Source organism: Nipponia nippon, unplaced genomic scaffold, assembly GCF_047370975.1.
Source record: "Nipponia nippon isolate SJK-2023a ecotype South Korea unplaced genomic scaffold, ASM4737097v1 scaffold_44, whole genome shotgun sequence".
NCBI lineage: Eukaryota > Metazoa > Chordata > Aves > Pelecaniformes > Threskiornithidae > Nipponia > Nipponia nippon.
The window spans coordinates 899,602-917,270 of NW_028262363.1; the positions used below are offsets into that span (position 1 = coordinate 899,602).

The 17,669-nt window shown below is 52.3% G+C and overlaps 1 protein-coding gene and 1 long non-coding RNA gene across 5 annotated transcripts in view; one reads left to right on the forward strand and one right to left on the reverse strand.

Annotated features, from left to right (window-relative positions):
• Positions 1 to 17,669, forward strand: part of LOC148052791 (uncharacterized) — a 25,377-nt gene continuing 7,708 nt past the window's right edge. Inside the window, exons 1-4 of one of the 3 annotated variants that reach the window (XR_015709167.1) lie at positions 1 to 96; positions 2,644 to 2,759; positions 3,058 to 3,125; positions 4,101 to 4,244. This is a non-coding gene — a long non-coding RNA (uncharacterized LOC148052791). Of the gene's footprint in view, positions 97 to 1,199; positions 2,760 to 3,057; positions 3,126 to 4,100; positions 4,245 to 7,757; positions 7,891 to 17,669 lie in introns of those variants that run through there. The other 2 variants (XR_015709166.1, XR_015709168.1) reach the window with 2 other exon arrangements.
• The window catches only part of LOC104012603 (IgGFc-binding protein), a 15,347-nt gene continuing 1,906 nt past the window's right edge, over positions 4,229 to 17,669 (reverse strand). The window contains exons 3-14 of one of the 2 annotated variants that reach the window (XM_087778455.1): positions 15,651 to 16,898; positions 14,574 to 14,890; positions 13,590 to 13,920; positions 12,578 to 13,173; positions 11,138 to 11,702; positions 9,610 to 10,202; positions 8,524 to 9,097; positions 7,749 to 7,948; positions 6,720 to 7,100; positions 6,228 to 6,514; positions 6,031 to 6,063; positions 4,234 to 4,364 (exon numbers count right to left, since the gene is read on the reverse strand). In XM_087778455.1, the coding sequence (XP_087634581.1) occupies positions 6,057 to 6,063; positions 6,228 to 6,514; positions 6,720 to 7,100; positions 7,749 to 7,948; positions 8,524 to 9,097; positions 9,610 to 10,202; positions 11,138 to 11,702; positions 12,578 to 13,173; positions 13,590 to 13,920; positions 14,574 to 14,890; positions 15,651 to 16,898 (5,099 nt within the window). In that variant the 3' untranslated portion in view covers positions 4,234 to 4,364; positions 6,031 to 6,056. Of the gene's footprint in view, positions 4,365 to 6,030; positions 6,064 to 6,227; positions 6,515 to 6,719; positions 7,101 to 7,748; positions 7,949 to 8,523; positions 9,098 to 9,609; positions 10,203 to 11,137; positions 11,703 to 12,577; positions 13,174 to 13,589; positions 13,921 to 14,573; positions 14,891 to 15,650; positions 16,899 to 17,669 lie in introns of both variants that reach the window. The other variant, XM_087778454.1, reaches the window with a different exon arrangement.

The following is a 17,669-nucleotide window of genomic DNA, read 5'->3' on the forward strand; positions in this document are numbered from 1 at the left end:
TTTTTTTTTATTTATTTTTTTTTTTTTGCAATGCAGACAGCTGAGATGGGGCCACCCCGGGGGAGGAGACACCTGATATTTCTGCTCCCCCCGGAGGTAAATAAAAAAGCAAAGAAGGGTTCCGCCGCCTCCCGGGGGTCTTGCACAATCGGGGCGGCAAGGTGGAAAGCGGGGCGGCGTGACGGCCGCTGGCTGGCGGTGGCGGGGCGCGGGGAGGGGGTTGGGTTGCGGGGCGAGAGGCGCTGAGGGGCGCGAGGCCTCGCTGGGATTCGCGACGGGCGTTGGTGGGGTTTGCGGTGCTCGTTGCTGCAGGTTGCAGTGCCTCTCGCCGGGGATTGCGATGCCCCTCGCTGCAGGTTGCAATGCCCCTCGCCGTGGTTTGCAATGCCCCTCGCCGTGGATTGCAATTCTGCTCGTTGCAGATTGCAATGCCCCTCGTCGTGGTTTGCAATGCCCCTTGCTTCCGTTTGCAGTGCCCTTCACCGAGGTTTGCAATGCCCCTCATTGCAGGTTGCAATGCCCCTCGCTGCAGATTGCAATGCCTCTCGCCGTGGTTTGCAATGCCCCTCGCTGCAGATTTCAAAGCCTGCTGCTTTGGATTGCAACGGGCCTTGCTTTGGTTTGCAATGCCTGTTGCTTTCATTTGCAATGCCCCTCATTGCAGGTTGCAATGCCCCTCGCTGCAGATTGCAATGCCTCTCGCCGTGGTTTGCAATGCCCCTCGCTGCAGATTTCAAAGCCTGCTGCTTTGGATTGCAACGGGCCTTGCTTTGGTTTGCAATGCCTGTTGCTTTCATTTGCAATGCCCCTCATTGCAGGTTGCAATGCCCCTCGCTGCAGATTGCAATGCCTCTCGCCGTGGTTTGCAATGCCCCTCGCTGCAGATTTCAAAGCCTGCTGCTTTGGATTGCAACGGGCCTTGCTTTGGTTTGCAATGCCTGTTGCTTTCATTTGCAATGCCCCTCATTGCAGGTTGCAATGCCCCTCGCTGCAGATTGCAATGCCTCTCGCCGTGGTTTGCAATGCCCCTCGCTGCAGATTTCAAAGCCTGCTGCTTTGGATTGCAACGGGCCTTGCTTTGGTTTGCAATGCCTGTTGCTTTCATTTGCAATGCCCCTCATTGCAGGTTGCAATGCCCCTCGCTGCAGATTGCAATGCCTCTCGCCGTGGTTTGCAATGCCCCTCGCTGCAGATTTCAAAGCCTGCTGCTTTGGATTGCAACGGGCCTTGCTTTGGTTTGCAATGCCTGTTGCTTTCATTTGCAATGCCCCTCGTTGCAGGTTGCAACGCCCCTCGCCGTGGTTTGCAATGCCCCTCGCCGGGGATTGCAATTCCGCTCGTTGCAGATTGCAATGCCCCTCGCCCTGGTTTGCAATGCCCCTTGCTGGAGGTTGCAGTGCCCCTCACTGCAGATTGCAGCGCCCCTCACTGTGGTTTGCAATGCCCCTCGCTGCAGATTGCAATGCCCCTCGCCATGGTTTGCAATGCCCCTCGCTGCAGATAGCAATGCCCCTCGCCGTGGTTTGCACCCCCCATTGCACTGGTAATAAAATTGCGCGTGATTTTTTAGGGTTGGGGGGCTAAAATGCAATTCCTCCACCCGACCCGGGTCCGATCCCCCGTTTTCATGCACCCTGTTGAGTTTTTCGCCGTTGCACGACCTAGCTTGGAAAGGCCGGACCTCCCGGGGTCGCCTCCACTCATTTTTTGGGGGGGAAAAAAGGCAATTTCTTCATCCCCGGGGATTAATTCCGCAGGAAAACACCCTTCCCTAGAACAGAGGCCACCTACGCTGTGAGCAACGGCGGAGAAAACATTTTTTCCGAGGAAATCATCGAACTCCGTCTCCTCGCAAATATTTGGGCTCGAAAAAGAGCGAGTGAAGTCCTGGGCCTGGGGAAGGTGTCCAAAAGCCACAAGTGATTTATTCCCTTTATCTTCGGGTGGATTTTCTGGGATTTCTGGTGAATTGGGTGCTCTGGGGAAGATCACCCCTGCTGGATGTTTCCCTGGCAGGTTGCGAGAAGCCAAAATTCGGTGATTTATCCCTTTTTTTTTCCCTCGTCGCTTTGATTTTGTTAGAATTCTTCAGGGATAATTTATAAATACGGTGGGATTTTATGTCATTGCGTTGGGATTTGCCTTAATTGCGTTGGGATTTGTCTTAATTGCTTGGGGATTCGTTTAATTGTGTTGGGATTTGTCTTAATTGCGTTGGGATTTGTCTTAATTGCTTGGGGATTCGTTTAATTGTGTTGGGATTTGTCTTAATTGCGTTGGGATTTGTCTTAATTGCGTTGGGATTTCTTTTAATTGCGTTGGGATTTCTTTTAATTGCGTTGGGATTTGTTTAATTGCGTTGGGATTTATTTAATTGCGTTGGGATTTCTCTTAATTGCGTTAGGATTTGTCTTAATTGCGTTGGGATTTGCTAGAGTTCCTTTGGGATAATTTGGAAACGCTTCGGGATTTTTCCGTAATCGCTTTGGGATTCGTTAGGAGCGTTTTGAGGTGACAGCGAAGTCGTTCGGAGTATTTTACGATTAATTTGAGATCGTGCGATTACTCTGGGAGGGGTTTAGGATTGCTTTGGGATTTGTTCGAATGGATTTCCTGGGAATTCTTTCTCATGAATCCCTTCAGGATCTTCCCCTGCTCTCCCTGGATCGCCCAAAACCTGGAATTCTTCAAGCGCAAAACCCCAGACGTCGAGCAGCTGCTGACGGCACCGCTTTCCTGCTGACTCGGCGAAAAAAAAGGTTTTGGTGGAAACGGATTGACCTTGCAGGAAAAAAAATTGGTGGTTTTTTTTTGTTTTTTAATATTTCAACATGGGGATATTGAAATATTGTCTTAAAAAAGCTCCCAGGGAGAGGGGCGGTGGATGCACAGCGTTGTGCAGTGTTTCACCATGGGAGACGTGTTGGGTGGGTTGTTTGACCATGGGAAGACACGTTGGGGTGTTTCCTGACAGGAAAATTGTGGTGTTTCACTGTGGGAGATGTGTTGGGTGGGTTGTTTCACCATGAGAAGACATGCTGGGGTGTTTCCTCACAGGAAAATTGAGGTGTTTCACCATGGGAGACGTGTTCGGTGGGTTGTTTGACCACGGGAAGACATGTTGGGTAGGTTGTTTCACCGTGGGAGAGACATTGGGGTGTTTCTCCGTGGAAAATTGTGATGTTTCACCATGGGAGACGTGTTGGGTGGGTTGTTTGACCATGGGAAGACACATTGGGGTGTTTCCTGACAGGAAGATTGTGGTGTTTCTCTGTGGGAGATGTGTCAGGTGGGTTGTTTCAGCATGGCAGACGTGTTGGGTGGGTTGTTTCACCATGGGAAGACACGTTGGGTGGGTTGTTTCCCTGTGGGAAGACATGTTGGGTTGTTTCCCCATGGGAAGACATGTCGGGGGGTTTCAATGTGGGAGATGTGTTGGGGTGTTTCACCGTGGGAGATGTGTCGGGTGGGTTGTTTCCCCATGAGAGATGTGTCGGGTGGGTTGTTTGACCATGGGAAGACACGTTGGGGTGTTTCCTCACAGGAAAATTGCTGTGTTTCACCACGGAAGATGTGTTGGGTGGGTTGTTTCACCATGGGAAGACACGTTGGAGTGTTTCACCCTGGGAAACGTGGATATTTTCGCTGGGGGAAACCACACCGTTTCGGGGAGTTTTTCCCCCACAGGAAAAATGTTGGGGTGTTTCCCCCCCGACAGCGGGAACAGAGAAGACAATTCCCATTTTTTCCCCCCACCCCCGAATTTACGAAGCAAAAAAAAACCCCAAACCACCAAACCCACAAGAAAAAACTTTGTAAAAAGGGTTTATTGATTTACCCAACAGCAGGCAGCGTTATACTGAAAACAGTCAACAGGAACAGTGCATTTCTGGGGGAAAATGGCTGGGATTTGGGTCTGTGGATCTCAGTTTTCTGTTTATTTTGGTTTGAGGTGTTTATCTCGCTTTCCTTCAGGCCACTCCGGTGTAGATGGATCATCTCGCCTTTGGGCTCTACCTGAAGTAGATCAGGTCTTTAAAATACACCTTTTTTCTCCCTGATTTCAGGCCAGATCAAGCGTTTGCCCTTTTTTTTTACAGGTATTTGAGGCCACGTGACCTGCTACCATAGGCGTCCATCATAGCTCAGTGCTGGTTTCCCTTCTGCGCTTGCAGAAACTCAACCCGAGACGCCCATCGGTGCTTCCAGAGGCGTGAAAACCTCGGCGGGAGTATTTACAAGAAGTACGTGAACTGCGAGCGTGTGCGGAAACCGTTCCCTCGCGTCGGTCCCCGCGGGGTTTCGCCTACTGCATAGGGTAGACGGGGGCTTCCGCTTCCATCCGCACGAGGTTGGAGGTGCGGCTGAAAGAGATGAAACGTGGGCAGCCGTCAGGGTTCCCCTTTGAAGAGGAACCAACAGCCCTTCCTCACCCTCATCATTGCATCCCCGCCGGGAGGCAGAAAGTTGCATCTTCCCCTTCCCGCAAGGCGAATTTTCCTCGACGCCACCATGTTTTTCTGGGGCCGATCCCATCCCCGCGCATGAGATTGCGCTCAAAAAGTTTCCAAGCCTGGCTACTGCCTTACGGCGTTGTTGGCTTCATCTTCCACGTCAGGGACGTCGCCAAAAAATTGCAGTTCCTTCCCCACCCGCCACCCCGTTGTTGCAACGTTGTCCCATCTCCCCCAGGAGCATCCTGGTAGCCGGCAGCAGAGGGGAAGCAAGGGTTAAATGATCGTGTTAGGGCACGTGGCGGGGTTCGGAGTTGGTGTGGAGGTGCTGTGCGGGACAGGCAACGCGGTGGGAGGGCCGGGGAAGGCGGCGGAGCGAGGACAAGCTGGCAGGCATGAGAGGGCGAGGCGTGCAGGCGAGCAAGCAGAAGGTGGAGATGGGATGGCCCTCGGGGGGATCTTCATTGCCCGGTGGCGGTGGCTTTGGCTTTGCTCTGTGGTCAGTAAAACGGCGCTATAATGGGCAAACCGGCTCTATAATGGGCAAAATGGCTCTCTATTGGGCAAAATGGCTCTCTATTGGGCAAAATGGCTCTCTATTGGGCAAAATGGCTCTATAATGGGCAAAACGGCTCTATAATGGTCAAAATGTCTCTCTATTGGGCAAAATGGCTCTATAATGGTCAAAATGGCTCTACATTGGGCAAAACGGCTTTCTATATTGGGCAAAATGGCTCTATAATGGGCAAAACGGCTCTATACTGGGCAAAAGTCCTCTATATGGGGCAAGATGGCTCATTATTTGCCAAAATCACTATGTATTTGACAAGATCACCTTAGATACAGCAAGATCACCTTATGTTCAGCACGATTGCTCTATATTTGGCAAGGTGGCCCTCTATTCAACTGGATCGCCCTATATTCGGCAAAATCGCTCTGTATTGGGCAAGATCAGCCTATATTTGGCGGAGTTGCCCTATAGTTGGCAAAATCACTCTGTATTTTGCAAGAAGGCCCTGTGTTCAGCAAGATCCTTCTATATCAGGCGAAATTACCCGATATTCAGCAAGATCCTTCTATATCGGGCAAAATTACCCGATATGCAGCAAGATCCTTCTATATCGGGCAAAATTACCCGATATGCAGCAAGATTCAGCCAGTGAAATCTCTCTATAGTCAATAAATCAGCCTGTATTTGCCTCTCTGCTTCTCGTGGGGACAAACCCGAGCAGCGTAGCGAAGCAGAAGCCATCCCATGAGACCCCAAAGAACCAATTTTCGGTTTGCTCTTGGCTCGGTTTTTTCTTTCTGCGAAGGCAACTTTCCCGGGCGTCGTGATTTTGGTCGATAGCCATTTTGTCCTCCGGGTAGGACACGCAAAGCTGAGGCATTGGGTGTCTACTCCTCATACGTGTCTCTCTAAGAGACTCTCTGGTCCATGCTGAAACCAGAACCCCCCAATTATTCAGGTAATTAATTAGGGAGGGTCGAACAAATTAAGCCGTATCCAATCATGGAGCTGCAGGAGCATTTGTAGCGTGAGATGTGACAGCGAAGGAGGAGAAGAGTCACTCACCAGAATAATTTCCTTGGGTTTGTGTGTCAGTCGCTGTGGATGAAACCAAAGAAGATGGAGAAGTCCTTCCCCGATGCCGCCTAGCCCAACCCGCTGATGCCCCATGGAGGTTGTTCCCTACCCTCTTGCTTGCCCAGGCTTAAAAAAACATCAACCCATGGTTTGGGGCGGGGTCGGGTCTTTTGGGGGTCACTCACCATCCCGCAAAATCCTTGGCTTTCCAGGCATCGACAACCTCTCCGATGCTCCTCACGGTCCGGCCATCAGGCAGCTTCAGGTCATCGCGGGGGTCGCCATTGAAGTTGCCGCAGGGAGCGCAGAGCTGGTTGACCAAGGCGGCTCCTACCGTCACCGTCACCTCCCCGCTGGGGCTGAAGAGCACATCCATCCCCGACGTATGGGAGATGGTGATGTTCCTCGCCGCCGTGCTCAAGGAAATGGCTTTGGACACCACAGCTGGAAGGCGGGTGAAAAGACCGTTCACCTGCAGCGAGGCAAAATGCCAGAAACAGGTTAAAAAATCCCAGACTGCCCCATCAAAATAGGACAAAGCACACAGATATCCTTGAGGTTGAACACCTAAGGGCGTCTAAAGGACGAGGAGAGAAATCCCACCCAAATTCCAGGTCTTCATTTAACTACTCATCTTGCTCGGCCGCAATGGTTGCCCACGCCCTGCCCCGGCTTACCCACACCTCCATGTTGTTATTCACAGTGATAAAAGCTTCGCGGAAGAAGATGAAGACGGCCACGGCAGCCGGGATGCTGTTGTCCCGGCACTCGCTGACCTCCACCACCACCTTGAACCAGTTGGGTGATTGCTCGTTGCAAAGGGAGGCCACTTTGTAAGCACCGCTGGCGAGGAGCCTTCCCCCGGCGCCGTCGAACGTGGTCAAGGAGGCCCCCGGAGAGAGCCGGCACTGGCCTTCCCGCTTGACGCAGCGCTGCGCCCCGTCCCGCGTGGCGCAGACCTCGTCCCGGGGACACTGTACGTCCTCGCAGACAAGTCCCTGGGATGGGTGGCAATTGCATTTTGTGGAGCAGTTGCCGGAGATGATGGTCTCACCCGCCTGGAAAGGAAAGGCTCAGAGGTTAATCCATATGGACGCCGTCTCCGAATTTTGGGGGAATTTCCCACCTTTAAGGGGGGGAAGAAATCCCGGAGAGAGAAAGAAAAACGGTGAGATGGATTTGGTGGAGTTTGTGCAACTCAACGAATTAATTGTCCTTTTTTGCCTGGTCCAGCGAATCAAAATATGCATTTGAGGATGTTATTAATTGCATTATTTTGGACGTGCGTCCTTAAAATGAAGCGGCAACCCACCTCGTCGAAGACCAAGTCCCAAAACGAGTTGCATTGACTAACTGGGACAACCCACCTCATCAAAGATGGAATCCCCAAATCCGTTGCATCATCTAGGTGGGACAACCTACCTCATCAAAGATGGAATCCCCAAACCTGTTGCATCATCTAGGTGGGACGACCCACCTCACTGAAGATTGAGACCCCAAGTTGCATCGATGAGATGGGACAACCCAACTCATCAAAGATTGAGGCCCCAAACCGGTTGCATTGATGAGATGGGACAACCTACCCCATCAAAGACTGACTCGCCAAACCAATTGCATCATCCAGATGGGACAACCCACCCCACAATCCTTCCTCAACTTGATTTTCACCAAAACCACCAACGCCAAGCCTTGATGGTCAACCTCACCTTGAAATACCGTCCCTGGTGCATGCAACCGCACTGCTCCAAGGACACGCAAGCTTCTCCATCGAAGAGGTACCCATCGTCGCACTGGCAACCCTCGAAGCACGTCCAGCTGCACGGGGCCGGCACGGAGAGGCTGGCGCAGGTGAAGTCACAAGTCCGGGTGCAGAGCTCATAGTGGCTGTGGGGTGGGCAGGAGAGGGCTGGAATAAAGGGAGAAATACAAAAAAAACACCAAGTCAAGACCCCAAAACCCCCCCAAAGATCATGACCCTTTTTTTCTGGACCCACCGGGGCATCCCCAATGGTCTTGGGCATCTCTGATAGCTCCAAGAGATGCTAAACCAACCAAATTTTGCTTTTAACGGCCGTATCGCTAATCACCTCGAGGCAAAGTAGAGGGACACCCGTTTCGAACTCATTGGACACAAATATCGATGTTTTGGAGGCGGTGAGCTGGAATTTCTTTCCTCCGGGGTATTTTTGGTGGGAAATAAGCGATTGAAGGCCCGAAAAGAGGGTTTTGGGGGAGGTTTAAAAATAATTTCTGGGCTATTTAATAGATTTTTGGGAGGAGTTAAGCAAAAGGCAGCCTTGCATGATATTGCACAAGTCATTCGTATGTCGTCTTGGTTCGGACAGTGAAGGCAACTTTGCCTCGAAAGCAGGGGAAAAAAAGCCACGATTGCAAAATTGGAGGGGTTTGCTGGGGGAAAATGTGGCTTTGGAGGAAAATAGGAGTTGAAGTGGCTCCATGGAGATATTCTGGAGCACTTACGGCAAAAAGCGGTCGTTCTCCACCCGCCGATCTCGGCCCCGGCGGCTTGGCAAGCGGCAGCGTAGGCTTGGAGGTTGTGGCACAGGACATCACGAGCACCGTCGGCAGCACAAACGTCATGGAGGCAGTGGTTGAAATATTCCACCGGGCTCACCCAGGGGTGACACGGCCCGAAAGGTCCCGCTGGGTCGCGGATGAACCCGCAGGAGTCACTGGCGCCGTAGGGAGCAGCGTCGGTGGCATCGCACACGGGGCAGACCTTGCCGTTGCAGCCGTCGGTGCACGCTCTGTCCTCCATCGGCACCTTCCAGGAGGTGACGAATTCCTCGGTGCTCTGTGCCAGGGACCCACCGGGCAGCTGGAAGTCATCACCGGGGTCGCCATTGTAGTTGCCACCCAGTCCGCACACGCGGCCCCGGTAGGCGTCGGGGATGGTGATGAGGAGGTAGGTGGCCACGTTGTAGAGGAGCCGGAGGCCGGCGGCGGTCTGGAGGACGATGTTGTTCCCTTCTTGGCCAATCCGTAGCTTCTTGTCCTTCGTCACCAGCGGCAGCGTGTAGCGCTCCCCGTCCACCTGGGATGTGCACGGAGGATGGGGAGGGGTTTGCACTCATGCGCGCACCGGGGGATTTTGCACGCGTGCGCTCGCCGATGGATTTCTTCCTGCACAAGTGCACCGACGGGTTTTGCATGCATCGAGGCATTTTGCACGCGCTCGTGCAGCAGGGGCTTTTGCAGACATGTGTGCACCAGGGGATTTGGCACGTGCCAGGGGATATTACACACACGTGTGCACCGAGGGACGGGGACACCCCAACTTCCGGATCAGGGGATTTTGCACGCACGCAGCCACCAAAGGATCTTGCACGCACGTGTGCACCGAGGGAGAGACGTCCTGACTTACCAGTGGAGGGATTTTGCATGCACCAGGAGCTTCTGCCTGCGCGTGTGCACAGGGGCTTTTGCACAGATGGCTGCACCGAGGGATTTTGCACGCGTGCGTGCACCGAGGGATTTTGCGTGCACGTGCGCACCACGGATTTTGCACGCCCACGTGCACCGAGGCGCGGGACCCTCCTGACTTACCGTCACCTCCCACTTCCGTCCCCTCTCCATGCTGACTGTGTACCCGTGGATGGAGATGACCACCTTCTTCATCAGGGCCACATTGCCCCGACCGCCCACGTCGTGCTCCAGCAGCACCGAGAAGTTCGTCAACCGTGGATCCGGTTTGCAGAGCCGCGCCAGGACATAGGTGCAGGAGCCCAGGAGGTCGAAGGCTCGCCCGTCGAATGTCACGTAGTGCGGGTCGCCTGACACCACCAACCGCCCGTAGCCGGTGGGGTAGCACCCCAACACCCCATCCTCTACTCGACACTCCTCGTGGGCGCTGCAGAAGACCTCCTCGCACTCCACCACCCCTTTGGCTTTGCAACGGCATCTCTCCCGGCACGAGGCGTAGAAATCCTCACCCTTCTTGTAGTAGCGGCCCCCGTGCTCGCAGCCGCACTCGCCCGCCAGCACGCACTCGTCACCGCTGAGGACGAAGCCCTCGTCGCAGAAGCAACCTTCGATGCACAGCACTGACGTGCAGTCCGCAGGGATGGATCGACCCTGACACGTGGCCGGGCAGCTGCTCCCGCAGAGCTCGTAGTGCGAATGACGGGGGCAGGAAGGGCCTGCAAGAAGCAGAGGAGAAAAACGTGAAGCCCTACTTGGCTTTGCAACCGAAAGCATCAGGGTGAGTATTTCCATCGTTGCACCGAAGCTTGGGGGGCAAATGCAAGCGAGTCTTCAGTGGTGGAGCATCAATATCACTCTGGAGGGCAAAGGGGATTTATTTTGCGTTCCCTTTCCTTGCGTTAATGAAATACGTGGAGAGCAACGGGGATTTATTTTGCATTCCCCTTCCTTGCGCTAATGAAATATGTGGAGAGCAATGCGGATTTATTTTGCATTCCCCTTCCTTGCATGAAGGAGGGAGGTGGAGGAAAAATACGGATTTATTTTGCTCTGTTGCACAAAGGAGGAACAAATTTTGCTTGGGAAATGGGTTGGAGGGAATTTTCCTGCATCCATATTTGCATCTAAACTCATCGTTTGGCCTCGGGGCTGTGGAGGGAGAGAATAAAATAAGTTTTCTGGAAGGAATGGTTGGAATAGGGGGCAGATAAATCCTCTCCTTTCATCAGCCCAAAGCCTGGGGTGCAAATCCAAGCAAATCTTGAGTGGCTGAGCCTCAGTATTGCTCCGGAGAGTGATGGGGACTGATTTTGCGTTCTCCTTCCTTGCATCGGGGAAGAATCTGGAGGGCAACGGGGACTGATTTTGCACCGTTGCATGAAGAAATGAATTTTGCTTTGGAAACGAGTTGGAGGGAATTTCCCCACATTCGTATTTGCATCTAAACTCATTGTTTGGCTGAGGGGCTGCGGAGGGAGAGGATGAAGTAATTGCGTTACAAGGAGATGTTGGAACTGGGGCAAATAAACCCGATTTTGGAGACGTTTTGTGTTTCCATTGGCTCTAAGCAAAGCCAAGAATGGGCGGTTGGGCTCAAAACCTTATTTTTACCGCCAAGCGCGAGGGGGAATCCCCTTCTGGCCCCGCTCACCGCAGAAGGACGGCGTCCTCCACTGCTCCACGCCGACGCCGTGGCTCTGGCACTCCGTCACGTAGGCAGCGATGGCTTTGCACAAGGTGTCTCGCTGGCCTTTGTAGTGGCAGGCGTCGAAGGCGCAATCCTCGAGGAAGGGCGCGGGGTCGATGGCGCGGTGACAAGCCCGGAAAGGCCCCCCAGCTCTGGCGATCACCCCGCAATAGCCGTCACCGCGGTAGGGCTGTTTCTGCTCCTCGTTGCACACCGGGCAATCCCCCACACAACCGGCCGAGCAGCCGGGGACGTCTCCCACCTTCCAGCTATCGGCCAGCTGGATTTCATCCGCAGCCCGTTTGCCGTCGCGAGTGATGAAGTCATCATCGGCGTCGCGGTTGGCATTGCCGCAGAGGCCGCAAACGGCGCCGGCGTAGTCGTCGGGGAGGATGACGCGGGCGTAGCTGTACCAATCGAAGCTGACCCGCAAACCGAAGGCGGTGCGGGCGAAGCCGTGGACGCCGCTGTGGTAGAGCTCGAACTGGTCCTTCTGGGTGAACGGGAGCTCCACGAAGGCGCCGTTGACCTGGGGAAGGCGGGGGGGGGAGGTCAGTGGTGGCAGCGGGTGCCAAACGGCTCGTGCAACCCACTCGAGATCTGGGCGGTTTTGCAAAACCTTTTGCAGGGGGAGGATTTCCGTGCGAATGCGAATTAGTTGAAATTTGAGTGGTTTGGGTTTTTTTTTTTTTTTTGCAAACCCCTTTGCACGAGGAGGATTTCTGGGAGAATTCAAATCAGTCAAGTTTGGGGTAAACGCTTTGCATGAGGAGAATTTCCCGAAAACAAATGCGAATCCCTTGAGATTCGGGGGTTTTGGTGAAAATCTTTTGCCCGAGGAGAATTTCCAGGCGTAGGGTTCTATATTAAATGGAAAATATTATGGTTGGGAGGGAAAAATAAAGGAGAAGTTGTAGCTCAGCCTTTTGTGCAACACTTTGGCTAAAACAAGCTGGGAATTGAACCTTTCCCAAATTAATTGAGTCAGTTTGCAGCTGTCAGGGAGGAGGGGAATACAAACTCAGAAAGCCGCATGGGAGCAAAAAAAAAAGAAGCCGAAGACGTCAAGCAAAGTGGCTGCTTTTGAACGTGGAAGTATTTTTGCGATTATTCATGGTTATTTTTCCCCTCGCTTAGTTTCCCAGAGCGAAAATGGGCTGTTTCCAGCACGCCATGAACAAGTTGTAGGGTTTTTTTTTCTTTTTTTTTTTTTTTTTATATTGAGTGTTTAAAAAGAAGGTGTTTAAATCCGAATTAGCTGCTCAGGGCTCCCTCTGGAGACGGCAGACAGAAATTGAGGCTTCCATGAAGGCATGCGTGAGGAAAAAAAGGGAGATTTAGGGGAAAACGGAGAAAATAAGCTGTTTAGATGCAGGTTGCATGAGGTCCTTGGCGGCCACCTACCTTGACCTTGCGCGGATGCTCCTGGCTCATGCTGATGACGTTACCGTAGACCTCCAACGTGACGGTTTTGGTGAAGGACACGGCTTTGCTGCCCCGGTTGTTGTTCTCCACCTTGACGGTGAAGGGGACCAGTTTGGGGTCCTGGGTGCAGAGGGCTGCGAACTGGTAGATGCACGTCCCTTGGAAGTCGTATCTCAACCCGTCGAAGGTGGTGTAGTGAGGATCGCCCGTCCCGATGCAGGTGAAGTACTTGTTCGCCTGGCAGCCGGAGACGCCGTTGACAGTGACGCATTTCTCATGGGCTTTGCACCCAGCCTTTCTGCAGGCCACCTTGCCTCCCGCCTCACATCGGCACCGGCTCTTGCAGCTCCCATCCTCCCAAAACTCCTCCTGGACCTTGTAGGAGCGACCATTGTGGAAACAACCGCAGGTTTCCACCGGGACGCACGTGTCGTTGTGGAGGATGAAGCCCTCGTCGCACTGGCAGCTCGCCGTGCACGGCTTGCTGCAGGACGCGGGGGCTTTGGGGTCGGTGCAGGTGGCAGGGCACGCCGTCCCACAGGCCTCGAAGTGGCTGTTTTGGGGGCATCTCTGAGCTGTGGGGATGATATTTGAGAAGAAGATCTCAAAAAAAAAAAAAAATAGAGGGCAACGCAAGGGATGAGCTAAGCGCTTTCCTGAGAGGGACACCGGGCTCCTATGCTGGAGATGTTGGCTCGGCTGATGCCTACAAGTGATTCGGAGTCCATGAGACACCCGGTGGGGATGGTCCTCGAGAAAACCCTTACATAATTCTGTGCGTTATGGATGCCTGAAGTCAGATAAGGTGGATTTTGGGGTGGTTTAGCATGGAAAGAGCAACACAACACTTCCCTGATGCTGGAGATGTTGACTAAGTTGATGCCTACAAGCATCAGCTTGGTGGGCTGGGCAGCAGCTCTCAGGTACCCCATGGCCAGATCCCCCTTTTTTCTCCCCAAAATGCTTGGGGGACCCCCCCATCTGAGCTCACCACAGCCTGGCGTGTCCTGCAGCGTCTCCTGGTCTCCGCAATCATCCCGGCAGGAGGGATCTCGCCAGGTCTCAGCCCAATCCTCCACACTGGAAGCCTGAGTGCCATCGGCAAGCGTCATCTCGTCCTCCGTGTCCTCGTTGAAGTTGCCGCAGAGTCCACAGGTGGCCCCGAAATAGCTGCTGGGCACCGCCACCATTATGGCCCAGTCTTCATCGTAGGTCACCTGCAGCCCAAAATCCGTTTGCAGGATAGTCCGACCCTCGTTTTGGGAGATCTGGATCTTCCCCGCTTCTAGGGTGGCTGGTAGGTTGATGAGTTTGTTGTTGACCTTGGGGAAAAGAAGGATTAAATCTCATTGGATGGTGGCTTTGCTGAGTTCACAACCCCAAAAAAGCATATAGATACAATCAGAAAGAGAAATTTCTTGCAGGAAGAAGGAATTAGCAGCATAAACCAGCAATTTTGCCCCATGTCCCGTAGAGAGGCTGTAGCGGGAAAAGATCAAAACCCCAAGGTGTCATGGGAGAACCATCGTCTTCAACTTCGGAGCTTAAAATCTCATTTATGTTAAGAACCCCGAAGCGTACGGCTGGGAGAACCCTCATCTAACCTTGCAGAACAGACTGACGTCTCACCTAGACTCCCTTTTTGTGGTAGATCTCCACGGTCGGTGGACCTCATGGAGGAAACCAACCTCGCGATAGAGCTGCATCCTTAAAATTGCCTTTTCCTCGATGCTAACCAAAAAGTCAGCATGGGTTCATTGGAGACACCTCTGAGGACACCTCGAGCCAGGTCCAAAACACCCCTCTCCTTTGCCATGCCTTGATTTGTAACGCAAAATTTCCCAATACTCTCTGTCTTCGGTGGTTCTCCTCATTTTTTTAACTTCAACCTCTCCCGCCACAATGTTTTATCCCCTTCCACTTGGCACAAAAGGCTTTATCCGGAATACCGCTGCCACAGCCTGGAAAAACCCACCTGGATTTTGCCTCCTTCTCCTTTGTGGATGGAGATGTTGTAGGTGTAGGCGTAGACGTTGGTCAACCCCTTCTTAAAATCGCCTTCGCTCTTCTCCTCCTCCACGACGAAAGGCACCAGGGTGGGATCGTTGCCGCAATACTTGGCAACGGTGTAGGTGCAGCCGCCTCGGATGTCCACGGTCATCCCGTCGAAGGTGTGGTATTGCAAAGACTGAGAGCCCATGCAGGTTCCCATGTAGTCGTGCACGCACGCGGCCTCCCCCTTCTCCAGCTTGCACGTCTCCTTCGCGCGGCATTTCACGAGCCGGCAGGGATCTGGAAGAAATCGCAGGCGATTATTTGGGGGGGGGGGGGGGGGCGGGATGACTTTGCTGCCAGATGTGGCCTCGGGGACATCGCTCCCACCGCAGATGGTCAACCAGCACCTCCGGATCTCTACTATATTAAAGCAGGATTTATCCCAGGTAGGTTTAGCTACCTTAAAATTAGACTTGAATATCTGGGTTGATTGCTTCAGGCTCCTTTCCTCGATTGTTTAATTATACATGATTGATTTATGGATTATTTATAGATAAAAATTTATCCCAGGGAGGTTTAATCACCTTCAACTTAGACTTGAACATCTGGGTTGGTCGCTTGAAGCTCCTTTCATTGATTGCTTAAATATAGATGATTGATTTATCGATAAAAATTTATCCCAGGTAGATTTAATCACCCTCAACTTAGGCTTGAACATCTGAGTTGATCGCTTGAGGCTCCTTTCCTCGATTGTTTAATTATACATGATTGGATTATTTATAGCTTATATATTTCTAGAAGAAATATCCCTTCCAACGCTACGTTGGATGAATTACCCCCTTTTAGACCTGCCTATCCTTGCTCTACAAGAGAAAAGCTGCGTTTCAGCTCAAACCAGCTCATTTTAGATACTTTTCTAGATGCGAGCTCGGCGTTTATCAGCTACGGGGAGAGAAAGGGGTTGTTACAGGCACCCGGCTCGGGGAACTCAATTTTATTGGCAGGAGAGAAGCAAAAAGGGGGGGAAGGGAGCTGGAGGTGGCCATGGGGCACTCACCACTGTCGCAAACGGCCACCGACCCGTAGGCTTTTTGCTCCCGGATCCCCACGCTGAGCAACCCGAAGGGGGAAGTCTTATGCTCCACCGTATGCACGGCGAATTGGCCGCCCAAATTCTGCCCGGCCCAGGAGTAATCGGTGCCCGGGACGGGCTTCCATGCGACGTTTCTCAACGGCATTTTGTTGAGCATCAATCCAGATGTCTCCGAGCTCTTGGCTATCAGCAGGGCGTAATTATCGTAACCATCCAGGGCATAGATGTTATAGGAGTGGCAGTAGCTGGAGACGTCTGGGATGGTCATAAAAAAGGGGTCGTAAGAGATGGCATCTTTATTACCTCCGTCGGCAAAAAAAATGACCTGGATGCCGGCGTTGGCCGAGAGGTACAAGGTATTTAAGGCTTGGAGTCCGTAGAGCGTTGACCGGCTGGGCCGGAGCTCCCGAACAGTCTTGGTCACCCCGTGTTGAGACTCCACGCGCGTGGGTTGGGAGGTGGAGACGTAGATGATATCAGACTGAGTCTCGAAAGGCAACGGTGGGACGATGAAGGTGGTGCCCCAGCTGGAAACGGGTTGGAGCTGCTCTACCAAATGGTCGCATTGGGTGAATCTGGCCAAGCAAGTGTGGCCGGTGAAGACGGCCACGGGTTTCTGCGCCACGATCCTCGTGCCGGACATATCGGAGGGGCTTTGGAGCTGGGCTGCTTGGAAGGGCTCCAGTCTGATGGGGAGCACCGAGCCCCGGGGGTAAGACCGGCCTTGGTAGGTCACCGTGGCTTTGAGGTGCACGTCAACCACGGTGGGCTCATCCCAGGCGGCCACCACGAACTCGCCATAGCGGTCAGTGCCCACGTTGGGGGTCACGACGTGGTACTCCGTGCCCCAACTGTGCACTGGGTAGACCACGGCTGAGTCAGTCGAGGTGGGTTTCTCATTGACCATCACCAAGGAGATGGCATTGTTGGCCCTCACCGCCACGGTGTTGTCGAAGGTTTTACTTCCCACCATCTCTGCTTGGGGCGGGATCTTCACCAGGATGGTTTGGCCCGTGGTTGCCTGCACCGTCATCCTCAAGCCCGGCTTCTTCATGGAGATGGTTACGGACGTGAAGGGCGAATAACCCGTGATGAGCAGCTTGAAGTCGCTGTTGAGGGTCTGCTGCAAACCGTTTTGCATGAAGGCCACCACGAAGTCTTCCCCCAGGTGACGTGGAGCCGACGCAGCGACACCGAGCAAGTAAAAAGCACCTAGAAGAGCCCGAGGAAGAGGAGAATTGAGCATCAGTGCCTTCGTCATCCAGAAGGTCAGATTTGGCTGGCGACCAAGACTCAAGTTGGGCTTGAGGTGGCACCTGATTTAATCTTGGTGGCTAAGGGATAGCGATTGGATGGCCTCTTGACTTGATGGGATATTAATTTCGAGAAATAACAGCTTGAATTAACGTCGATTTGATAAATTATTGATTTGATGGCCTATTGATTTGATAGGATATCGATTTTGAGAAATAACAGCTTGAATTAACTTTAATTTGATAGATTATCGATTTGATGGACTATTGATTTGACGGATTATTGATTTGATGGACTTTTGACTTGATGGGATATTAATTTCGAGAAATAACAGCTTGAATTAACATTGATTTGATAAATTATTGATTTGATGGCCTATTGATTTGATAGGATATTAATTTTGAGAAATAACAGCTTGAATTAACGTCGATTTGATAAATTATTGATTTGATGGCCTATTGATTTGATAGGATATCAATTTTGAGAAATAAGAGCTTGAATTAACTTTGATTTGATAGATTATCGATTTGATAGACTATTGATTTGACGGACTTCTGATTTGATGGACTTTTGAGTTGATAGGATATTAATTTTGAGAAATAACAGCTTGAATTAATGTTGATTTGATAAATTATTGATTTGATAGGGTATTAATTTTGAGAAATAACAGCTTGAATTAACGTTGATTTGATAGATTATCGATTTGATGGACTATTGGTTTGATGGATT